General features: G+C 36.9%; 1 protein-coding gene across 5 annotated transcripts in view; it reads right to left on the bottom strand.

Annotated features, from left to right (window-relative positions):
* Nucleotides 1-27,053, bottom strand: part of L3MBTL4 (L3MBTL histone methyl-lysine binding protein 4) — a 354,831-nt gene that overhangs the window by 325,590 nt on the left and 2,188 nt on the right. For 3 of the 5 annotated variants that reach the window (XM_029922681.1, XM_029922683.1, XM_029922682.1), the window contains exons 1-2: nucleotides 6,472-6,557; nucleotides 6,018-6,120 (exon numbers count right to left, since the gene is read on the bottom strand). In XM_029922681.1, the coding sequence (XP_029778541.1) occupies nucleotides 6,018-6,089 (72 nt within the window). In that variant the 5' untranslated portion in view covers nucleotides 6,090-6,120; nucleotides 6,472-6,557. Of the gene's footprint in view, nucleotides 1-6,017; nucleotides 6,121-6,471; nucleotides 6,558-27,053 lie in introns of those variants that run through there. The other 2 variants (XM_029922679.1, XM_029922680.1) reach the window with 2 other exon arrangements.

Consider the following 27,053-nt stretch of genomic DNA (forward strand, 5'->3'; position numbering starts at 1 on the left):
TAAAATTCTACAAAGAAACATGTAAAATAAATACTAGTATAAGAAGACATTCATTGACAGATATTATCAGCATCTGGAAACTATTAGATACTGAGGATATGAAATTACTACCTCAAAAGCAGATGTTTAGAAAGTACCCAGTTGTTCATTAGTTTTATCTTTAATTTGTTTAATCTATCAATGTCACTTTGCTTAATTAACTGAAAACTTAGTGTGTAAACTCATAAAGGTAACACAAAAAGTAAAGAATATTATTGATATTTCAAGCAAATTTCAAACTAATTTTAGTAGTTAAACTCAAACATAACCGGATCCCTTTCTCTCCACAGTGAGTGCAGCCACAGATATAAATCAGCTTACTGTATTAAACTATTAAATCTAACTAACTACACTGGATGCTGGCACTGGCAATAAGCCCCTAGCTGTCAGTATAATGTGGAATTCATCCTAAATGCACATCTTCTAGCATCCTATGTGAATATTCTTTTTTTGATGTTATTTATTTTGAGAAAGAAACATAGAGAATGAGCTGGGGAGGGGCAGAAAGCAAGAGACAGAGAATCCTCCTAGCTCAGAGCCTGACATGGGGCTTGAACCACGAACCATGAAATCATGACCAGGGCCAAAATCAAGAGTCAGACACTCAACCAAATAGCTACCCAGGCACCCTGTGAACATTCTTTAAAATAATTATATGTTCCAAACATTTCAAAACTCAAATTGGTAATACAGCCCTTTGAAATGTCACTATCTTACTACTGATCAAAGAGTCCACTTGCCTGACGTAGCCATTAAACACCAGGAACATCATTTAATAGATATTTTTGGAAATCCAACCATGCAAGGTGCCACACTCAAATAGCACCTATGTAAGTGTTGAGCACTTCTGGGGTTCAAAAATGGGAAAATCCCATATGCAATGGAAATAATGGTAAAATCACCAGCATCAACTTAGGTATTAAGAGAAAACTGGAATTTGTACCAATGTAGAAAAGACAGAAGGTTGAATATTCATATTGTAGGGCAAGATAACAGAAGTGCTGAGAAGGGACAGTAATAATTTTAGCAGCTTAAAAGGAAATGATACTGAGCATAGGTAGCAAATGTGTTTGGGTAGGAGAGGTGGTCTCAAATATTAAACTAAAAAATATAAGAAATATTCAGCAGCCAGTACTGATTAACTATAGGACCATTGGTACAGGTAAGATATGCCTAGCTATTTCCTTAGGTCAGCAGTTCTCGATCACGAGTGTGTACCACAACCACCAGGAGGCCCTGTGAAGTATAGACTGCTGGGCCTCACTCCAGGGTATCTGATCCAGTAGGTCTGGAGTAAAGACCAAGAATTTGCATTTATAACAAACCCCCACGTGATGCTGATGACGTTGTTGTGAAGATCAGAGCTGAAGAAGCACTATCCAAGAACAACTGTGAGTACATCAAATACCTTGTCTCTTCAGAAGGCATGACACAACACACCAAAAATGCTGAGAAAAATGGCATCTTCACATAACTTGAGACAGGTTCAGGCCCTCCTAAGTCTGATCCAAGCAACCCCTCACAGGCAAGTTCTCTGGGGTACATTTAGAACACTCAATTCAAATGGATTGATCTATGAAATGCAACCAATGTGGACCTCCGGAGGAATGGACCCTAGTCCCACGTTAGCCACCCAGTGAGTCTGACCTAAGGAAACAGCTCTGTAACTAGACACAGACCTACACTTAACATCTTAAAACCAGCCATGTGTAAGATCATCACTTGATATGTCTTATTTAATTCCAAGAGTTAAATAAACTGTACCTATTTGACATCTAACCAAAGACTGTGACATTGTGTCACTTCACCAACTACAGTGTGAAATGCATACTAACCATAACCCACATGAAGACCCTAAAGCCAATACATGGTGAAAGCCCATGAGAGGGTCACTACTGAGAACATTCTAATGGCCCACTATCCCCAAAAGAGTCACTGTGGAGGTCTCCTGGTCACTTTTTCCACCTTGAAATTTGTAAGAATACTAACAGTTGCCATAGGGAAAGAGCACAGGATGCATACTGCAAAGCAAGATGCATATTATACCCTATGGCTGTCGAGATGTCACCGTGATGTATTTTTTTGATGTGATAAACATTCAGATAGAGGGAATTAAGATGGCAAGAAGTAGGGGGACTGGGAGTTCCCTCATCTCTCAAACACAGCTGTACTGAGGTCATAACACTTGGAACAGGAATACACCCAGGAATACAGTCTGCTGAGTGACCAAAAAAAAAAAATCTCCGTAGGTGGACGGAGACAGCTTGGCAGGACAGAGGTGCATGTTTGCAAACTGGGGGAGATAAAATAGCATAGGCACAGAGGGGAGGGAACCCCTTCTGTGGTGGGACAAAAGGAAGAGAAAGAGGCTGTGGAAGTGTGGTACTGTGTTAGGACAAGAGGAAAACCTCTATGAACCACAGACTGGGGAATGAGTAATACAGAGAGTGCCAGGTTCTACTTTGCGAACAGCCTTAGGAGCTGAAGACTGGAGTTTTCAGGGTTGTGTGACTTCCCCCAGACCAAACTCCATGCTGTGTGCATGCACCGGGAGTGTGGGAACCAGCGCTTGGATGTGGTAGTGATCTCAGGGGCACACTGTTTGAGAATCTTTGACAAAGCAGTAAAGAGTATCCAATGGAAAAAAAGACAGTCTCTTTAGCAAATGGTGCTGGGAGAACGGGACACCATCATGCAGACGAATGAAACTGGACAACTTTCTTACCCTATACACAAAAATAAATTTGAAATAGATTAAAATCCTAAGTGTGAGACAGGAAATCATCAAAATCCTACAAGAGAAAACAAGCAGCAACTTCTTTGACCATGCTGCATCAACTTATTTAACATGTCTTCAAAGGCAAGAAAAATAGAAGCAAAAATGAACTATTGGGATCTCATCAAGAAAAAATGCTTCTGCACTGCAAAGGAAACAATCAACAACACTAAAAGGTAACTGACAGAATGGGAGAAGATATTTGCAAATGACATATCAGATAAGGGCTAGTATCAAAAATCTATAAAGAACTAACCAAACTCAACACCTGAAAAACAATCCAGTGGGCAGAAGACATGAATAGACACTTTTTTTTTTGATGTTTATTTATTTTTTGAGAGATAAAGAGAGAGTAAGGGAGGAGCAGAAAAGAGAGGAAGACACAGAATTCGAAGCAGGCACCAGGCTCTGAGCTGTCAGCATAGAGCCCGAAGTGAGGCTCAAACTCATGAACTGCAAGATCATGACCTGAGCCAAAGTCAAACGCTTAACTGGCTGAGCCACCCAAGTGCCCTGACACTTGTCCAAAGAAGATATCCAGATGGCAAACAGGCACATGAAGAGCTGATCAACATTACTCATCATCAAAAAAATACAAATCAAAACAACATTGAGATAACACCTCACACTGGTCAGAGTGGCTACAATTAACAACTTAGGAAACAACAGAGTTTGGAGAGGATATGGACAAAGGGGAAACTTCTTGCACTGTTAGTGGGAATGCTAACTAATGTAGCCACTCTGGAAAGCTGTGTGGAAATTCCTCAAAAAATTAAAAGTTGGGGCACCTGGGTGGCTCAGTCGGCTAAGTGTCCAGCTCCAACTCAGGACATGATCTCACGGTTCGTGGGCTCGAGCCCTGTGTCATGCTCTGTGCTGATAGCTAGCTCAGAGCCTGGAGCCTGCTTCGGATTCTGTGTCTCACTCTCTCTCTGACCCTCCCCTGCTCCCACTGTCACTCTCTGTCTCTCAAAAATAAACAACAACAAAAAAAAATTAAATGTAGAATTATCTTATGACCCAGAAATTTCACTACTAGAAATTTATCCAAAGGATATAGGAGTGCTGATTTGAAGGGGCACATGCACCCCAATGCTTATAGAAGCACTATCAACAATAGCCAAATTATGGAAAGTACCCAAATGTCTATCATGATGGATGGATAAAGAAGATGCATATACATATACGCACACACACATACATACATACATACATACATAAATACACAACGGAATACTATTCAGCAATGAAAAAGAATGAAATTTTGTCATTTGCAGCAACATGGATGGAACTAGAAGGTATTATGATAAGCAAAATAAGTCAGTCAGAGAAAGATATCATATGATTTCACTCATATGTGGAATTTTAGAGGCTTAACAGATGACCATTGAGGAAAGGAAGGAAAAATAAGATATAAACAAAGTAGGAGGTAAACCATAAGAGACTCTTAAATACAGAGAACAAACTGAGGGTTGATGAAGGTGGAAGGTTGAGGTGGTGGTGAAAATGGGTGATAGGGCACTTGTTGGGATGAGCACTGGGTGCTGCATGTAAGTGATGAATCACAGGAATCTATTCCTAAAGCCAAGACTACACTGTATGTTAGCTAACTTAACAATACATAACAAAAAATAAACATTCAAATAGTAGACTGAGTAAAGCAGATTAACCTCCATAATGTGGGTGGGCCTCATCCAATTAGTTGAAAGTCTTACAACTCCAAGGAAGAAGGAACTTGGCCTCCAGAATGCCTCCAGACTCAAGTCTGCAACATCAATTCTCTCAGGGGTCTGCAGTCTACAAACCTGCCCTATAGATTTCAGACCTGTCATCCCCCACACTTGTATGCATCAATAGCTTAAAATAAATAGTTCTATATACATGTACATATAATTCATTATTATCAAGTAGGGATAAGGATTGTGAACAGAGAGTGTGTGTCAGGACTGTCAACTACTTTCATTGGTTTTGTTTCTCTGCAAAACTCTAACAAAGACAACACCCTCCGGTTCACCATCTCTATCCCTCACTTGATAATGATTAATTACCTCCATCTTTATAAAAGAGCAGCCTCTAAAACCTAAGACATTCCAGGACTATATTTGATGGATTTTCTTTCTGGCATTTCTCTATACATATATAGGTATAGCTCTATCTCTAGTTCAAAAAAATAACACATGCGTATGGTTAACTAATTAAATAGAAAAGACAATATAAAAAGCACCTGTATCTAATCATCTAGTAATAACTACTCTTAATCTTTTAGTCTATGTCTCCACATCAAATTTAAGCTCCTCCTTAAGTGACTATTAGAGAACTGATTTTGTTAGGGGGTAAATTATTTTTTTTTCTTTATTTTTTGGATTTTTTTTTCAAACTATTCATCAAATAATTACCTTCCGTAAAAGGACATAAATTGTGTTTGGTATATTTTGTGGGGTATTAAGAGAAAAGGAAATCACTTTAGAAATTTTATTTGAGGGGCATCTGGGTCATTCAGTCAGTTAAGCATCCGACTTCACCTCGGGTCATGATCTAACTGTCCATGAGATAAAGCCCCACATCAGACTCTGTGCCAACACCTCAGAGCCTGGAGCCTGCTTCAGATTCTATGTCTCCCTCTCTCTTTGCCACTTCCCTGCTTGCTCTCTCTCTCAAAAAAAAAAAAAACACTGAGAGAAATTTTGTCTGACTAAATCAAAGCATTTATCAAAAAAGATAAATCTTGTATTTTTCACAGAAGTAATGATCTTATCATAGCAATGCACCATGTTTATAAATACTAGCATAAAGTCTTAGAAAACACTGGTCAGAATATCTGTAGGTAGAATTGCATTGATTCCCCTGTTGTGTGAGATATATATAGTACAATATTTGATTTACATGTATGCACTATGCTAGGTTTAAAATATATGTACATGTAAATGTGTTCAACGAATATGCATTAAAATGTTTTTAAAAGAAAAAAGAAAAAGCAAAGGTCTCCTTTCACCTTTAAGATGAAGATTACCCTTTAAAATGTGTTGGACTTTAATGACATTTATATTCTGTACCTCTATATATAAAAACCTCAACCAAAAGCAACCAGCTCCTCACTACTGAAAAAACACCTTTGCTTTGGTTATACATACTGTATAATCACACTGTGAATTTCCAGAGTGACAACAAGCTAGAAGGAAGGGCCCAAGCACTGACATCTTACCAAGCATCCATCCTGATTCAAATGCTCTTTGGAATCCATACTAAGCTTCCTCTTTCTGTTGGGCTGTTTCATTGCCACTTTAGCACTCCTTAGTAGTGTTTTTCTGCAAAATAGTGCCACATCAAAAATTTAGGAGTTTTGCCCCTTTACAATAACAAAAACAAAATGTTTTCATTAAACTTCTTCTAATTGGTTACCATTAACACCCTGAAACTGGGGTGACATCAAAATTTCACTGTTGCTCTTACAGACACTACTATAATATAAGTTAAGGGGGAAAGAGAGGAGTTTTCCACCTCATCTAGAATTTACATCACAAAGAAAATAAATACTTTTCTTTGGTCTTATCAATGACAACATTTTTGTTTTGTTTTGTTTTGTTTTGCTTTGCTTTCTGAGCTGATTTAACCAATTTGGATTTACTGCAATCTCCCTATTTAGATTCTGTACTCACACAGTCTGCCTGTCCACAGGTGTCAAGGCAAAGGTATTCTTGGTGCGAGGACTTTTGTCATACAAGGCATAGCACAGCAATCTGGAACAGAGAAAATAAAAAACTTTACCAATACAATTTATTGTGACCATTCTTTAGTACACTAACAAACAAACAAAATTAATTCAGTAATAAAACCTCCAAGCAAACAAAAGTCCAGGACCTGAGGATTCACAGATAAAGTCTGCTAAACACTTAAAGTAGAGTTAATAATTATCCCTCTTAAACTATCCCCAAAAAATATAAAAGGAAGGAATTCTTCCAAATTCATGTTATGAGGACAGCATTACCCTGATACCAAAACCAAAGGCACTACAAAAAAGAAAATTACAGACCAATATTCTTGATAAACACAGATTCAAAAAATCTTCAAAAAAATATCAGCAAACTTAATTCAACCATATATTAAAAGGATCATTCACCATGAGTGAGATTTATTCCAGGTATGCAAGGATGGTTCAATATTTGCAAATCAATCACCATGACACACCACATTAACAAAATGAAGAATAAGTTATATGACCATATCAAAGATGCAGAAAAAGCATCTGACAAAATTCAACATCCATTCATGATAAAAACGCCAAATAAATTTGTTTGAGAAAGAACATACTTCAACACCATAAAGATCACATATGACAAAACTACAGCCTATATCATACTCAATAGTGAAAAGCTGAAAGATTTTCCTCTAAGATCTGGAAAAAGACAAGGATGTTCACTGTTACCACTTTTATTCAAGATAGTACTAGAAGGCCTAGCTGCAGCAATAAGACAAAAATAAATAAATAAATAAATAAAAGACATCCAAATTTATAAGGAAGAAAAATATATGATGCTATATATAGTTGACCCTCAAACAGCACAGGTTTGACTACACATGTTCACTTACATGCTATGAGGACTTCTGCAAAAAATACAGAATTGTAAATGTATTTTTCTTCCTTATGATCTTCTTAATAACGTTTTCTTTTCTTTGGTTTACTTTATTGTAAGATGACAGTATATAATACATGGAATATACAAAACATGGATTAATTGGCTATATTATCAGTAAGCCTTCTGGTCAAATGTAGGCACCTAATAGTTAGGTTTGGGGGGGTCAACAGTTACATGCAAATTTTCAACTATACTGGGATTGGTGCCCAACCCGCACATTGTTCAAGGGAAAACTGTATAGAAAATCCTAAAGACTTTATCAAAGAAGCCTGTTACAATTAATAAATGAATTCAGTAAAGCCACAGAATACAAAATTAATACCCAGATATTTCTATACACTGTGAACAAAGTAGCAGAAATTATAGAAATAATCCCATTTGCAACTGCATCAAAAATAATAAAATATCTAGAAAAATATCTAACCAAGGAGTTGAAATAGCTGAACTCTGAAAAATATAAGACATTGATGAAAAAAACTGAAGATGAAACAAATATGTGGAAATATATATATACTATGTTTGAAGACTGGAAAAATTAAGATTGTTAAAATGTACCCCCATACTATTCAAAGTAATCTATAGATTCAGTGCAATCCCTATCAAAATGCCAATAGTATTTTTCACAGAATTAGGATAAACAATCCTAAATTTACTTAAAACTACAAATGACCCTGGGGCACCTGGGCAGCTCAGTCAGTTGAGCGACCAACTTAGGCTCAGGTCATGATCTCGTGGTTCGTGAGTTTGAGCACTGTGTCAGGCTCTATGCTGACAGCTCAGAGACTGGATCCTGCTTTGGAGTCTGTGTCTCCCTCTCTCCCTGTTCCACCCCTGCTCCTGCTGTCTTTCCCTCTCAAAATAAATAAACATTAAAAAAAGTTTTAAAGAACTACAAAAGACTCTGAATACCGAAAGCAATTCTGAGAAAGAAGAACAAAGCTGAAAGTATCACACTCCCAGATTTCAAACTACATTACAAAGCTTTAGTAATCAAAAAGGTATGAAACTGACATAAAAATAGATGCACAGATCCATAGCATAGAAAGGGAGCTCAGAGAAACTTACAGTCTGTGTCATAAAGGAGGAAAGAATATAATACAATGATGAAAAAAACAGTCTCTTCAATAAATTGTATTGGGGAAAGAAGACAGCTACATGTAAAAAGAATGAAAATGGACCACTTTCATTCACCATACACAAAAATCAACTTAAAATAGATTAAAGACCTAAATGTAAGACCTGAAACCATAAAACTGCTAAAAGGAAATGTAGGCAGTAATCTCTTGGACATCAGCCTTAGCAATATTTTTGTGAATCTGAGTCCTTATGCAAGGGAAACAAAAGCAAAAATAAACAACAGGACTACATCAAAGTCTTTTGCACAGCAAAGGAAACCATCAACAAAACAAAAAGGTGACTCACTGAATGGGAGAAGATATTTTCAAATGATATACCCAATAAAGGGTTAAAATCTAAAATATATAAAGAACTCACATAACACCAGAAAAACAAATAATCCAATTAAAAACAGGGAGAGGTCCTGAACAGGCATTTCCCAAAGGAGATATCCAGATGGCCAACAGACACATAAAAAGATTCTCAACATCACTAGTCATCAGAAAAATGCAAATCAAAGCCACAATAAGATATCACTTCACACCTGTCAAAATAGTGTCAAAAAGTCAATAAATAAAGTGTTGGCGAAGATACAGAGAAAAGAGCACTGTTGGTGGGAATGTAAACTGGTGCAGCCACAATGGAAAACAGCATGGAAATTCCTCAAAAAATTCAAAATAGAAATACCTTATAATCCAGTAATTTCATTTCTGAGTATTCACCCAAAAAACCCCAAAACAACAACAACAAAAACACTAATTCAAAAGGATACAGGCACCCCTGTGTTTACTGAAGCATTATTTTTAAAAAGCCAAGATATAGAAGCAACCTAAGCATCCACCAATAGATGAGTGGATAAAGAAGATGTTAAATAAATAAATATATAAATATGTGTGTGTGTCTGTCTGTCTGTCTGTGTGTCTGTGTGTGTACACAACGGAATACTACTCAGCCATAAAAAAGAATGAATTCTTGGCATTCATGACAATATGGATGTACCTAGAGGGTACTATGCTAAGGAGAAAAAAGTAGATTGAAGAAGACAAGTAGTATATGATTCACCTATACGTGAATCTAAAAAATAAAACAAATGACTAAACAGAAATAAATTTATAGATACAGAGAAAAAACTGGCAGCTGCCAGAGGGGAGGGAGAGAGAAGAATAGGTGAAATAGGTGAAGGGTATTAAGAGGTAAAAACTTCCAGTTATAAAATAAAAACGTCATGGGGATAAAAAGTGCAGTATGGGAAATACAGCCAATAATATAATAATGTTGCATGGTGACAGATGAGAACTATACTTACTACAGTGACCATTTCATAATGTATGTATTTGTCACATCTCTATGTTATATTCCTGAATCTAATAAAATATTGTATGTCAAACATACTTCAACAAAAGTAAAATTTAAAATAACAGTGGGGACTCTTTGGAAAGTTATTTGGAATGGGTTTGATAAGCAAGTTAATCATTTTGGAGAACTTGCCCATGGTATTATATGAGTACCACTGGAGCTACAATTCACTTTGAAAATTTTTAACTACAACTGACTCTAATTTTTAAAAGTTTAGGGGTACCTGGGTGGCTGAGTCGGTTAAGTGTCTGACTCTTGATTTTGGCTCAGGTTACGAAGCCTCATATTGGGCTCTGCAATGAACTGAAGCCTGCTTGGGATTCTCTCTCTTTCCCTCTCTCTGTCCCTCCCCAGTTCATGCTCTCTCTATTACTCTCAAAATGAATAAATAAACTTTAGGAAAAAAATGTTTGGCGAACCCAAACCATCTACAGTCCTCAGTGTTTTAGAATCATACATCCAACTTCTTCCTTGACTCAACTCAAAGAGACTTCATATCCTTGAGAAAAGTCTTCCTTGCCTACCTCCTGCTCCCAATGGACCAGGTGTGTCTTACTTAAAATTCATTGTCTTGTTCTTATTTTTGTCACATTCTTCAACACCTGATACTAGATATATTTTTCTTTATTTATATCTATGTCTCCCCTTATGTGGCATGACAAGGATTGTGAATTACCGACCCTTATTTTTCTATTGTCTAGAGAGTACCTGGCTCACAATGGACTCTCCGCATGGGTTTGTGGCACTGAATTGCATAAGTGCATCTGTGAATTACAAAGAAGCCTCACATACCTTAAGTTAGTGTTACTAGTTCCTAATACCTACATTACCCCTTTTATAGTGCTATATGACTAGAGTGAGGATAGTTCTCTAACTTAACAACTCCTTTCTCTTTTTCTTTCATATTTAAAAAAAAACAAACTACCTTGAGGGTGTCATGCTAAGCGAAATAAGTCAGGCAGAGAAGGACAGAAACCATATGTTTGCACTCATAGGTCTAACAGGAGAACAGGAGAGACCTAATGGAGGACCAGGGGGAGGGGAAGAGGGAAAGAGAGTTGGGGAGAGAGAGGGATGCAAAACTTGAGAGACTATTGAATACTGAAAATGAACCAAGGGTTGAAGGGGAAGGGCGAGGGGGGGAAAAGAGGTGGTGGTGATGGAGGAGGGCACTTGTGGGGAAGAGCACTGGGTGTTGTATGGAAACCAATTTGACAATAAACTATTAAAAACAAACTGAAAACATTTCCTGATATCCATTTTCTTCCAGCCGTTTGATATTTATGTCCTTAAGATAGGCACTTATATACTAAATTCAATAACATTACATTCATTTTGTAGGATATAAATTAAAAATATCATGCCTAGCTCCCAGTAGTACTCTGAACATCTATGCAAATGAACAGCTCAGACTTGATGCCTTTAGCAAAGTATTACTGCACAAGACATAAGCACTGTCAAGGCTAGCTTGCATTTCACGACTAGTAACACCCCATGGCTTGTCAAACTGAAATCATCCGGCTACTATGGCTTTTCGCCTGCCATTAAAGTGATCTGTTTTTCTAATCCCTAGAATTATCAATAACTCCAGTTTGTTTAAAAAAATAAAAAAACCAGAAAGCCTGAATTCATATAATTATGTATTGTAGAAAAAATGATTTTTTTCCACTAAGTTTCAAAATACGATTTAGTAACAATTGGATATCCTTTAGATAATGAAACAAAAATACAAAAGATACTCTATAGCCCATATAAGATTTTGCTGCCAGACCAAAAAGGAATCAAATACTCCATCAAATGCAAAACAAAGGAGAAGGATGATATGTAGACAGACAGACAGAAGATAGGATGACACATAAAAGGACAGACAGGAAGGTTTTATATAACCGCTTCCAATGCAAATTCACAAGATATATTCTGATCAACAAAGTAGAACACTTCTTTTGATATAAACTTGACCTGATATCCTTGGCACAGTATCAAAGTACATGGATAATTCGGATTGTCTTAATACATGGTCTACTCCCAGAAAGCCCCAAATGTCTCATCAGTCACATGACTCTTTCCTGAGTTTGGAAGAAAAAAAAAATTTTAGAGCCAAAAAAGAACAACCTCATATTCTAAAACACATTAAAAAAATAGCAACTAGAGAAACGAGGGTGAACAGTGACTGGCTGGCACTGTGCCCCAGTGTCCTTTGGCTCTGTAACTATACCCAACCACTAACTGTAACAGAAAACATTTTAAGTGATTTTAATTAAAGACACTTCTAAGTAGTATTTTACATTAAAGGAAGACAGATAATATATGTAAATGATTTTTCTATCTGTAGAAACTATGGAAATAGCTCACTGATTTTTCAAATTAATCCTCTGAATCAGTTTTACTTTCCTTTATGGTTGGTGGAATTTTCATCTTGCATACTGCCTAACACTTGTATTACTGACCTCTTAAGCAGACAAATTAAGATTATTATTTAGAAAACATGTAAACAATTTCAATACTTAATGTACTGCCTGCCTATATCCACTTGCTACTTGGTAATTCTTTCACAAAATACTTATTGATCTCCTGTTATCATCAAGCAGTCATAGGTACTTTGCAAAATATAAGGATGATTCCTAAGACATTTTGGGAAGGGAAATAATGAAAGTAGCCCTAAGGTCCCAGATAGCCCAGGATAGTTCCGTCTCACGCCATCCATCCTGGCATAATTATTAACAGTACCACCTTCCACTCCCCAAAATGGTTCAGTTTAGACAGTAAACCATATTGTCATTATACTAATAAGAAATATACATAAATTAACAAGAAATAAGAATTATAAATGGTTGTTAATTCATACGATGTTCACAGGAGGGAGAGTATATCTAACTGATTAGAAAATGCACTGTGGAAGAACATTTCAGCTGCTTCTAGGATGCTACGTAGAATTTAAAGTGAATTTAGCACCAAAATATCGAATTCAAATATTTGATTATTGCATTGATTTGTCTCTATTTCAAAGATATTACCAGGCTAAAATGTATCCACTGATACTCAATGTCAATAATAATACATAGCAGTTGGTGTCTGAATAAATTAATAAATAATTACAACTAAGTACCTTTTGACAATTTCTGTGTGAATTTTTGCTCTCTCTTAATTGTACTGGTAGCTAACATTACCCAAGTACTCATACATTCCTAGCATAGCCACAACCCCTCTACATACAGACTTTCAATTAATACTTATGACAACCCAAGGACATATGTACCATTATCACACCTATTTCACACTGGGGAAATGCTCCTTTGCCCTAAACCAAGAACAAAGCCATTAAAATATACACCAAATAACCCTCTCTGTAAACATGCCCCCAAATCAGTAATAGAGTGGCAAGTCTTAAACCTGTCAGGCGCCAGAGCAAGAGCAAGGCAGAGGGAGTTAGGAGGCCAGCTGTCACCACTAGACGGTGCTGGAGCCAGGTCTACCCTCTGAAACCAGGAGGGGCAGGCGGCTCCACCACTGGTGAATGGGAGACAAATGCCTGGAAGGATGGGCTGCAGCTGTGAGTCTAAGAAGGCAGGAAGAACAAATGCCAACTCCTGACCAGGAAGTGGGCTGCAGGGAGCTAGGCACAGGCAGCCACTGACACTAAAAAGCCAGGAGAAAGTGCGTATGTATGGAAAGAGAAAACAAAATCTTCCCACTCAAAGTGCATCTGAAAATCAAATTTCAAAAACACATAAAGAAATCAAATACTAAGAAAGAACCATAAAATCAGCCTCTGAGGGAAAAGAATGGATCCTGATAAAATTCAAATTATGGAAAATATTGATAAATATTTTACTTAAATCAGTTTAGGGTGCTCAAAATTATAAATGAAGAAAAGGCAGGTCTAAGAAAGGAACAAGAAATGATGAACAGTAATACAAACAGGTAACACAAAAAGATTTGGATATGAAAAATGTTTAAAATCTTGGTAATTTAAAGTGTAGTCAACATGATAACCAAACCTGACGTACTTTAAGTTAGATCAAGAAAAAAGACAAGATTAAAATTACTAAAACCACAATGAAAGAGGTTATGTCAGTACTGATTTTACAAAAATCCAAAAGATTATAAGGGAATAGAGTTGACCCTTGAACAATACAGGGGTTAGGGGCACTGACACCCCAGGCAATCAAAAATCCACTTATAACTTTGGAATCCTTAAACACTTAGCTACTAATAGCCCACTGTTGACCAAACCCTTACTGATAACATAAATAGTTGATTAACACACAGTTTGTATATTAATGTATTATATACTGTATTCTTATAATAAAATAAGCTAAAGAAAAAATCATAAGGAATAGAAAATACATTTATGGAGCCATACTGTATTTATCAAGAAAATTCTTATACAGTAGACCCATGTAGTTCAACCCTATGTTGTTCAAGGGTCAACTGTACCACAAAAACTGTATGCAAATTAGATAGCTTACATGAAATTTCTAAAAATACATTAATTACTAAAAATGACTCAGAAGGAATAGAAATCTGAGTATATGCATAATAAGTAAAGAGATAAAAGTAGCAATTTTAAGACTTTTCAAAAGAAAAGCCCAGGCCCAGATGATTTACACTGAATATTTAAAGAATGAATAATATAGATCCTTTACAAACACTCCCACAAAAAGAGGAGATGAAGCATTACTTCCAACTCATCCTGTGAGGCAGACTAGTACTGCCCTGATTCCAAAACCAAAAATAACACAAGAAAATAAAACTACAGACCAATATCCCTATGGACACAGATTCAAAAGTCTTCAACAGAATACTAGCAACTGAATCCAGTAACATATAAAAGAATTACATAGCATGACCAGGAATGGAAGGTTAGTTTAATATTAGAAAACCAAGGGTCAACTGTATTTCCTTATAATCCTTTTGATTTTTGTAAAATCAGTACTGATATAAACCAGTATTATACCACATTAAGAGAATGAAGGACAAAAACCACATAGTCATATCAATAAACACAGAAAAAGCTTTCAACAAAACTCAGACTCTTTTCATGGTTTTAAAAAATAGGAATATTAGGAATTTCCTAAGGCTGATAAAGAGTTTATCAAACACCTACACTGACATCATACTCAGTGATGAAAGATTGAAAGCTTTTCTTCCAAGATCACAAACAAGAGAAGAATATCTCACCATTTCTATTTAATAATGTGCTAGAGGTTCCTGTCAGAGTAACTAGGCAAGAAAAAGAAATAAAAGGCACCCAGATGGGAAAGGAAGAATTAAAATGGTCTCTGTTTACAATGACATGATCTAGTATGTAAAACAAATCCTACGCAAGCAACTAAATACATAAATGAAACAAAATTGTATGCAAATTAGTTGCATTCCTATACAAATGCAATTAATAAACCAGGAATAAATTAAAATAATCATATTCATAATAAGATCAATAAAATAAGTATAAATTTAATAAAGAATTGCAAAACTTACAAACTGAAGACTACAAAGCACCATAAAAAGAAATAATGAAAAAAATTAAATGGAAACATATTCCTTGTTTATGGATTAGAATATTTACTCATTTTAAGAGCAATATTCTCCAAATTAATCTATAGATTCAATGCACTCTCTATCAAAATCCCACGGAGGGTTCTAAAATTCATTTGAAAATGCAAAAAACAAAAACAAAACACACACACACACACACACACAAATCCACACAGAATAGCTAAAACAATCATGAAAAAGAAGTAGCAAGTTGGAGAACTTATACTTCCTGGTTTCAAAGCTTATTACAAGCCACAATAATCAAGACAGTGTGGCACCGACATAAAGACAGACATAAAACCACTTGAATAGATTGAAGTTCTAGAAATAAACCCATACGTCTATGTCTACTTAATTTTCAACAGAGGTGTCAAGACCATTTGCAAGGGAAAAAAATGTCTCTTCAGCTAACGGTGTTGGGACAACTAGACATTCTCATGCAAAACAATGAAGCTGGACCCTCCCTCACACCATGATACAGATACTAACTCAAACTTACAAACTAACACTAAAAAACTCTTGAAAGAAAATACAGGACCTGGTATTCAGGCCCTTGAGTTAGGTAATGGTTCCTTAGACATGACACTGAAAAGTACAAGTGACAAAAGAAAAATAGGTAAAGTGGACTAAATCAGAGTATAACCGTTTGTGCTGCAAATGATACCATCAAGAAAGTGAAAGGACAGAATGGGGTTGGGGGGGGGGATATGTGCAAATAATATATCTAAAACACCTGTATTCAGAATATAAAAAGAAGTTTAACAATCAATAATAAGAACCACCCCCCCAAGTAGGCAAAGGATTTAAAGTCATTTCTCTCTAAAATAAAATGTACAAATAGCCAAGAAAGACATGAAAAGAGGACAGTCTACGGCCATACCTTCCTGAACGCTCCTGATCTAGTCTGATCTCGGAAGCTAAGCAGGGTCGGGCCTGGGTAGTACTTGGATGGGAGACATGAAAAGAGGATATTTAACATCATTAATAATTAGGGAAATAGAAATAAAAAACACAAGATACCATTTCACATCCATTAAGATAGCTATAATCAAAAAGTCAGACAATAAGAAGGGTATGGGAAAATCAAAGACCTCTCATCTCATATTGCTCATAGAATATAAAATGGTCCAGCCATTTTGGAAAACAGTTTGGTAGTTCCTCAAAATGTGAAACAGAATGAACTAGCAATTCCACTCCTAAGCATGAACCCCAGAGAAATGAAAACACATCCACACAAAAACTTTTACACAAATGTTCATAGCAGCATTATTCGTTAACAGCCAAAAAGTGGACATGACTCCAAGCCCATCAGTTGATAAATGGATATAGTTCTTAAGGTAGTATGGTACTTGTGCAGAGATAGGCACACAGACCAACAAAAATGACAAGAGAGCCTCCGAAAAGAAAGGTATGTGTGAAAACTTGACTATCGGTGAAAATACAATGCCAGCTGTGGGCTTTTCATATATGACCTTTACTATGCTGAGGTTTTTTTTTCTACCCCTAAGTTTGCTAAGAGTTTTTGTCATGAAAAAGTTTTTGAGTTCTATTAAATGCTTTTTTCTACATCTAATTAATTGATCATGGGATTTATTGTGTTAAGGTAGTAATCATATTAATTGATTTTGTATGTTGACCCATCCTTTTATCTCAAGGATAAATCCCATTTGGTCATGGTATATGCTCCTTTTAATATGTTGTTTGATCCAGATTGCTTGTATTTTGTTGAGGACTTTTTCCATCTATATTTGTCCAGGATACCAGCCTACAGTGGTATCTTTCTTTTGGTGTCTTTGTCTAGCTTTGGTATTGGGGTAATGCCAGCCTCATAAAATGAATTTAAAAGTATTCTCTTTTCAATTCTTTAGAAGATTTGGAAAAGAAATGGCATTAATTACTTTTTAAACGTTTAATTTTGAGAGAGAGACAGGGAAAGAGAATATGAGTGGGTAAGAGGCAGAGAGAGAGATGGAACTGGACACAGGCTCCAGGCTCTAAGCTGTCAGCACAGAGCTCCTTGGGGGGAGGGGGGGCTTCAAATTCACAAACCTCCAGATCCTGAGCTCAACCTACTGAGCCACCCAGGTGCCCCATTAATTCTTATTCAAATGTTTGGTAGAATTCACCAACAAGCCATCTAGTCCTTGGCTTTTCTATGTTGGGAGTTTCTTTTATTACTGATTCAACCTCCATAGAAATCACAGATCTATTTATTCATGATTTAGTCTTGGTAGATTGGATGTATCTAAGAATTTATTCATTTCTTTTGGGGTATCTAGTTTTTTGGTATAGAATTGCTGATGATAGTCTCTTATGATCCTTTTTATTACTGTAGCATGTTTTTAATATCCCTTCTCTCATATCTGATTTTGAGTCTTCTCTTTGATTCCTAATTACTTTAGCTAAAGATTTTTCAATTTTATGTTTTCAAAAAATCAATTCTTAGTTACACTGATTTTCTTCTATTGTTTTGCTATTTTCTACCTCATTTATTTCTTCCCTGAACTGTTATTTTCTTTATTCTGATACTTGAGGGTTCAGTTTATTCTACTTTTTCTAGCTTCTTGAGGTGTAAAGTTAACTTGCTTATTTGAGATTTTTTAATGTATTCACTTATTACAATAAACTTTCATCTTAGTATTACTTTTGTTGTATGCCATAAGTTTCATTATGTTGTATTTTTGTTTTCATTTATCTCAAAGTATTTTCTGGTTTCCTTTTTGATCTCTTTAACCCACCGGTTGTTCGAGTGTTTATTTAGTTTCACTTATTTGTGTGAATTTTCCAGTTTTCCTTCTGTTAACTTATTTCTACCTTTACTCTACTGTGATCAGTAAAGATCTTTTGAATGATTTCAATCATTCTAAATTTTTTAACACTTGTTTTGTGACCTAACATAAAAGTTCTGTACGTGCTTGAGAAGAACATGTATTCTGCTGATATTGAGTGGAGTGCTTTGTATTTGTTAGATCCATTTGCTCTCTAATATTGTTCCAGTCCTCTGTGTCTTTACTGATCCTCTGTGTATCTTCTCTCCATTGTGGAAAGTGGGGTATTGAAGTCTTCTACTGTTACAACTGCTTTGTCTAGTTCTCCTTCAGTTCTGTCAATGTTCGCTTGATACACTGAAGTGCTCTGATGTTAAGTACATATATGTTCATAATTGCAATATCTTCTGGCAGATTCACCTTTTGATCATTATAGAATGTCCTTTGTCTCTTGTGATGGATTTTTACTTAAGTTCTATTTCATCTGATACAAGTATACCCACCTCTCTCAGCTACAGATATAGGAGCTAAGCTGATCTCGTTTGGTTTCCTTTTATATAAAATATATTTTTCCATACCTTCACTTTTCTCAGTTAAAATTCTTGACACTCCTCTACAGAAGGAGACATCTTCACTCTTGCCATGGCTCCATTTGAACCAAATACACTTACCATAGCCTTACCTATGACTTGCTTTGGCCAATGGGAGATGCAATGTGAGCTGAGGCTTAAAATATGCTGGTGCAATTGGTGTTGACTTTACTGTATTGCAACTATACACCATTAAAAAGGTATGCCTCAGTTAGCCTTTCATCCTTCAGAGTGAGCCCCACAATGAACAAAGGCAGCACACCTAAACCTTACCCAGCCTGTAGCCACGCCTGGCATACCAATGACCTAAAGTCTTTCATAAACTGCCTGGGTGGCTCAGTTGGTTAAGCATCTGACTTTGGCCCAGGTCATGGTCTCTCGGTTTGTTAGTTCAAGCCTCACCTCTCTGTTGTCAGCACAGAGCCCACTTCAGATCCTCTCTCCCCTTCTCGCTTTGCCCCTCCACCACTTGCTTCTTCATACATATGCACTCTCTCTCTCAAAATAAATAAATAAATAAACAAACAAACATTTAAAAAATAACAATAAACTAAACTACCCAGGCAAACCCAATCACAAATCAGTCAAAGATCTATAAAGATCTTGAGATGCTTGAGATGCAGTAGCTTCCGTAGCAATAGAAGACAGATCTAACAATCCATAATGGGGGTAAAAGGCCATGAATAAGTATTTCATGCAGAAATTTCAAAAACCCTGCTCAGCCTGGTTAGTAATCAGGAAAAATTAAGAATAAAACCACAACGAGATGCCAATCCACGACCATTAGAGTGGTAAAAACGTAAAACTCTGACAATACCAGACGTTGGCAAGGTTGAGGAACAATGGGAACTCTCATGCTTTGCTGGTGGAAGAGTAACCACTGGAAAACAATGTAGCATAAACTTGAAAGTTAAAGATGTTCCAGCAAATCTCATGACCCCAGGACTGTAGCAACTGTACTCCATTAGGAGACAAGTTTATATTAATGGGGGAGGGGGCAAGGAGAGACTGGAAACAATTCAAATATCTATCAATAGCAATCTGAAAAATTGTGTGATATTCACACAATATAACATTACACAGAGAATAGAATCAGCTGCAACTACATATGCAAGAACATAATTAGCAATAACGGATAAACAAAGCAAACCAGAAAACTGCATAGTACATTTTTAAAACACAGACCAAGCAAAAGCACTCAATATGTGCCTTAGAGGTACATTCTTATGTGGCAAATTATTTTGAAGAAGCAAGGAAATGATAAGCATAAAATGCAGCACAGTAGTTGGAGAGGAAAATTAACAGTACTATAATGTTTTCATTCTCAAGCTGGATATTGGCTTCATAGGTCTATTTTTGTATTGTGCTTCATAACTGACATATGAAATACAATGTTTTGTATACATAAAATGGCAAAGGATTTTTTAATCATTTGAAATGGTGTACCCTAGTCATCCAGGATAAGCTGACAGAGGCAAAAAAATGGATATAGCATTTTCTTCTAACTGAATAGTCCATTTTTCCTGTTTTTAAATCCCTTTCTCACCAAGACTCACTACCTTTTGCTCTTATATTTGGAAACAGATATCTCACTAGACCCTTTCTGAGCATGGACTATACGGAGTTAGCAAGACGCAGATACGCCAGGAGCATGTGTTGCTCCTACCTGTCTACATCAGATCATGCTATTCTCAAAGAAAGAGGGATCTGTAACTGACCCAAGGGCACTAGCCTCCTTTGTGCTGCTTGTCAGACCCAGGACATAACTGAACCCCAGCATTTCTAGATCGACCAGTCTCAGCGGGGACAAAAAATGGGGATGGAAAATCACAAGTCAGAGAAACTGAATCTGGTTCTCCTAAGCAAAAAGGTTATTTACTGGAAGAATATTTAGGACTCAGAGATTTAATGTTCCACAACAGCAAAGAAATGCATATTAAAAATAAATATCCTCTTACACCCATGAATATGACTGGCAAGGACTTATCTAAGAGAGAAAGTGAAGCAGCAGGAACTCTCACATACTGCTGAAGTGCAAACTGGTGTTCTACCAACTAGATCCAGATGCATCTAGAAACATAGGAAAAACTCTAGCACAGGTGCAAAAAGAACATGCTTATTGTGGCATTGTCTGAAATAAGAATTTAATAATTCTCCAAATACCTATTAATAGTGAAAAAAATCAATACACTGTAAAATATTAAAAAGGGGGACACCTGGGTGGCTCAGGTCATGGTCTCAAGGTTGTGGGATCAAGTCCCACGTTGGGCTCCATGCTGAATGTGGAGCCTGCTTAGGATTCTCTCTTTCTCCTACTTTGCTCCTCTCCCCAACTCATGCTCTCTCTCTAAAACAATTTTTAAGGTATACTATACAGCATTTTAAAATACATCAACTAGAATGACATATATCCCATCACAGATAAATCTCTAAAATACATTTGAACAAAAGGATCAAGTTGCAGGAAAATGTACATACCACACCCCATCTATGTAATGTCTGCTTATGGATATGTAGATGTCTATTCAAGAACATGTAGATGTCTATTCAAACTACAAGAACATGACTACAAAATTGCAGCTTAGTAGTTCCATCTCAGTGGGGGGGGGAAATAAATAGGTCTGCGGAAAGGAGACTGCAACTGTAATTACAATGGTTTCACTGCTTTTAAAAAATTGAAGTTAACAGGGCAAACTATTGAGAATATTCACTCTAGATGGCCAGCACAGAGTTGTTCATTTTTTATTCTCTGTATTTCACTGCATATTTGGAATATTTATGATGAAAATTCAAGATTCAGGAATGTTAGATCTTCATATTTATTTCTATAAGGATTTCACTTGCTCATGAATATTATCATCAAGTAATGAAGTTCTATCCTTGCTCGGTATCAACTATTCGTTCCGAATCTGAAACTACAACCGGGACACATAACAAGTCATAAATACCATCAACCCTGCAACTACTAGTTATTAAGGCAGCTTCTTCTATATGCCAGGCATGTGGAGGCGGCCTCTCAACAGCCCCTTCCGCATTCAGAAGCCCCCACTGACACAGCCAGGTGGAGCAAAGCTTGAACTGCTCTAGTGCAAATGTTATACCTTGACTAATGACCCCGTTTCTAAACCCATATTGTTGCTGCCTTAACATGCTACAACATGGCGACAACTCCTGTGTTTAGTGCAGAGCTGTAATAGTGGCATACATTTTTTAGTGTGAGATAATGACAAAATGTGTACATAAATTACTTGCCTAAACCCATGTGGCTACTGACAGCAGAGCCAGACCGACCACGTCGTACCATATTGAGGAGGACAGACTGTACTCATTAAAACAGATTTTCCAACAAATGCCAGTATGAAGTCTTGCCCAAATTAAATTTTCCTAATATCACACCACTAGGCACATTCAAATAAATCTACTTCCAGGAGTATCTTTAATATATTGGCACTTGAATCATATAACTGGTCCTGCTGCCTAAAATGCCACATTAAATGACATGAAAATATAGTACTTGCAGAAGTAAAATTCGAAATGTTTTGTTAGAATAGCATGTGTCTGTTATAAGTTGTCAAAAACACATCAGATATCTGTGAATTCTAATCATCAGAATTTTCACTGGGCAAATCACAAATGAGTACTACAAAAACTGTCCCTTTCTCAGTTTCTTTGATAAAATGGCCAGGAAGAAGTCAGACCATGTAGCAGAAAACTCATCCAATCACAAGTTCTCCATCTGACTGCTCAGCTCACTGGCAATGAGATGGAGCCTCACCCACACTGACAAAAGTCCAGCCCTCATGGAAAATGACACAATGACCAGGACATGTTCTGTTTTTAACTGAAGTTAACATACACACAGAAAGATGCATAAAAGGGGTGCCTGCCCAGCTCAGTTGGTGGAGCATGTGACTCTTGATCTTGGCATTTTAAGTCTGAGCCCAAAGTTGAGTGCAGAAATTGCTTAAAAACAAAATCTTTAAAAGAGAAAAGAAAACCATGTAAAAGTTAAGTATATATAAGTGTATCTCCATCAAAGATAATCTTGATCGTTATCCCAACTTCTATCACAATACCACAATATATAACTTCTGTAGCTTTTTATACACTATATGAACTAACTTATACAGTATGCATTGTTTTTGCGTCTGTTTCCTTTGCTAGCACGTGACTGGGATAATCAGCCATACTGCTGCATGTGCATGCAGACAGGTCACTCTCACTGTTCACGGTCTTGCAGTGAGTCATGCCATAGTTATCTGCTTTGTTTCTGATGAGTATTTGGGTCATTTCCAGGTATTACAATAGTGCTATTTGAACATTCTACTACACTTTTCCTGCTGCAGTGTACATTCAGCACACTTCTTCTAGGAGTGGAATTACTGGGTCACACAGTATGTGCTTCACCTTCCTATTGATACTGTATCAAATTACCACTAACTTGATTGCTTAAAACTACTCAAATTTATTACAAATATATATTATATATGGAGTCAAAAGTCTAAATGGGTCTCACTAGGCTAATGTGAAGTTATCAGTAAGGCTATGTCCCTTTCTGGAGGCTGTAGCGGAGAATCCATTTTCTTGCCTTTTCCGACATCTAGGGGCTACCCTCTTTCTTTGGCCTGAAACCCCTTCCTCCATCTTTAAAGCCAAATGGCCAGTTAAGTCTTTCTCAAAACACATGACCCTGACACGGATTCTTCTGGCTTCCCTCTTGCATATTTAAATGACTCATGTAATCATATGGGTCACATTAGAATAATCCAGGATAGGGGCGCCTGGTTGGTTCAGTCGGCTAAGCATCCAAATTCAGCTCAGGTCATGATCTCACGGTTCGTGGGGTCAAGCCCTGTATCAGGCTCTGTGCTGACAGCTTAGTGCCTGGAACCTGTCTTCGGATTCTGTATCTCCCTCTCTCTCTCTGTGACCCTCCCCTGCTTGCACTGTCTCTCTCTGTCTCTTAAAAATAAATTTTAAAAAATTTAAAAATTTAAAAAAGAATAATCCAGGATAATTTCCCTATTTTAAGGTCAACTGATTAGCAATCTTAATTTTACCTACAACCTTGACTCCACCCCTTGCCTTATACCGCACATATTCCAATCTATTTTAGGGATTAGGATATGGACCTATCTGAGGGTCAGTATTCTGCCTCTTACAGTATGCATATATTTTGAACATGTTTTTAAAACATGTAGGTGTTACAGACATTTTGTTATAATATTATGGCAAGTTTCTTCCTTTCTATGCAGCAGATGTAGTTTCTTCTCTTAGCCTTGTAATTCTTCTAACTAGAAATACCTTTTGCAGTTACTAAGTATAAAAATGAATTTTAAAAATTATATGTATGTATGTGTGTGTGTGTGTGTGTGTGTGTGTGTGTAATTCCCACTATGTGAAAGACAATATAGTAGGGGCTACAGAAATGCAAAATAAGTAAGTGACTTCTGGTCAAGACGGGAAATACAATAGATGCAGGGAAAAGAATATATTGGAAAAACATAACAAAATATTTGTATTACAAAGCTGAACTCTAGACTGTAAAAAGATGGAACTCTTCAGATGCCAGAAACAAAGATAAAATTGAGGAAACTACATCAGATATACAAATTAGGAGCTTTGATTTTTTTATTTCCACCTGGGGATAGGAAATGAAGCCATAAGCTGCAAGCATGGTTTTAAGGAAAGGGTTGTCTTCATTAAAACACCGGTGGAAAAATGATCACCAAGAAATCAGAAACGCAATCCTGCTCTATACACATGTATAGGGTTCCACGGCTCCCTATCCAGAAAGCTCAGATCAATAAGAGTAAAACTGCCCCATAGCAACATCTCAACCACCCAGGGCACTCTCAGAACTCATAGGAAAATATCCTTGAAGATAAAACTCACAGACTAGGGGCGCCTGGGTGGCTCAGTAAGTTGAGCATCTGATTTCGGCTCAGGTCATGATCTCACGGTTTGTGGGTTTGAGCCCTGCTTCAGGCTCTGTACTGACAGCTAGCTCAGAGCCTGGAGCCTGTCTTCAGATTCTGTGTCTCCCTTTCTCTCTGACTCTCCCCTGCTCACACTGTCTCTCTCTCTCCAAAATAAATAAAAACAGAAAAAAAAATTTTTTTTTTAACTCACAGACTAAAACTACAGAACACACAAGGAAACCCACAAGGGTCAGCAAAAGCAACAAAGAAAAATTAATACCTTGAAAGTCTTCATAATAGAAAAAGACTAGAAGGACTTCAATATAAAAATATATAATCTCTTGAGAAAATAAGTGCTAATACTGACTCCTTAAGACAAGAACAGAACGTTGTTCAAAAAATTTTTTGAGAGAGAGCGAGAGCCAAGTGGCACACCTGCTTGCAATCCTCTCTTTCACTTGCCTTCTGCCCCTCCATTCCTCCCACTATTTCTCAAATGAAAAAAAAAAAGATTTCAAAAACAAATAGAAAATACAGAAATGAAATGCATAATACGGTATGAAAATTACGCCAAATAAGTATACTTTTTAGAAGTGGAAGCTGGTAAGCTGGAATCCAAAGCTAAAAATTACCCAGAATAAAGCACAAGAAGAGCGAGTACCAAAAATTATGAAAGAGAAGAGACATAATGGAGAACTTAAGTGGGCCCAACATACATATAACAGGTCTAGAAGGAGAGATCTAGAATATCTAAAAGAAAAATGTAAAGAATCAAAATGTTCTAAAGGAAGATCAAGCACCATCACTACCCTCCAAAGGCTGAGTGCAGCAGAAAACCTCCTGGCCCAGGTTCTCAGGGTTGAAAGTAGTGACTCTGACTCCCAGGGCAAGACCTTTGCAACCTTGACCCTCTGCCGCCCTCTTGTGTCATCATCCTCTCCCTCTTCAGACTTGATTGACATAATTTTGAAGTGGGGAAGTAATATTACCTACCCTACAAGGCTGACAGAGTCAGAGCTGAGGTTGGGGATCTATTTCCCTGGATTAAATCCAGATTCACTAGTGTAGTTTTTACTTTCCCCTCTTGTTCAGATAGGCCAAGTAGTTTACATGTGCCGTAAACTGCTGGGCCTCAGCTTGATAGTGCCAGTGAGGAGAATCCATCAGTTTGGCTAGTCCACCATCTTCCTTCTTTGACTTTTACTGTTGACTTCTACTTTGAGAAGCCTCGTGCTGAGTCCACATAGTTCCAGAGCAGGCAGGGAACCCAAGGAAGGTTCAAACCAGGGCCAACTCAATAAAATCCATCCTCTTGGCCACAGTAAGTGCATCAGAAATAAATATGCAAACTAAGAAAGACCAAAGAGACCTGATTCTAGGACTCCAACTAGAAATACTGGGCAAAAGAACCTTTCTTCTGAGGTTATAAATTAGTAGAAGCTAAGTCTTGAGCTGCAGAGGCCACCAAGTAAAAGACAGCTTCACTGAGAGCAACACAGAGGAAGGCAAAACCAAATGTTGGGAGTGATAAGACCCTGGATACAGCCATACCTGATCCATAGACACACCAGGGCTTCTTAGTGTTAATGAGCTAATAATTTCCCTTTTCTGCTTAAGTCAATTTGAATTGGATTCCTGTCATTTGCAACTGAAAGAGTCCAGGCTAATAAAAATTTTAGAAGCAAAGACACAGCAGTGGCTGCAGCAACATCAAGAGGACAGCTGCTCTCTAAATAGTTGCCCAATTCAAAACACTGAGAAAGATTTGGATTGTAATCCCAACATTACTCTAACTCATTAAGCATCGCATACTCTGTGGATCCAATATTCATGTTATAATGTCTTGTGCTCTTCCAATCACCTTGAAAGACCTCAAAAAATTATAAACAATAATTCCAAAACAAAATGGTCTTCAATTATTTGAAAACTTAATAAATATGACATTTATAATTTTAGGGAAATTAAGATATGGCACAAAATAAAATAACATTTAAAGCTTTAAAAGAGTAGAAATCAGGGCGCCTGGGTGGCTCAGTCGGTTGACTGTCTGACTTCAGTTCAGGTCATGATCTCATGGTCCTTGGGTTTGAACCCCACGTCGGGCTCTGTGCTGACAGCTCGGAGCCTGGAGCCTGCTTCTGATTCTGTGTCTCCCATTCTCTCTCTCTTTGCCCCTCACCTGCTTGTGCTCTGTCTCTCTCTGCCTCTCAAAAATAAACATTAAAAAACAACCTTTAAAAGAGTAGAAATCAAAAATAATTATAATGATTGGGTTCTGGAAGATGTAGAGGCAATAGTAGGTGAGATTTTGGTGC

The sequence above is a fragment of the Suricata suricatta genome, chromosome 14 (genome assembly GCF_006229205.1).
Source record: "Suricata suricatta isolate VVHF042 chromosome 14, meerkat_22Aug2017_6uvM2_HiC, whole genome shotgun sequence".
NCBI lineage: Eukaryota > Metazoa > Chordata > Mammalia > Carnivora > Herpestidae > Suricata > Suricata suricatta.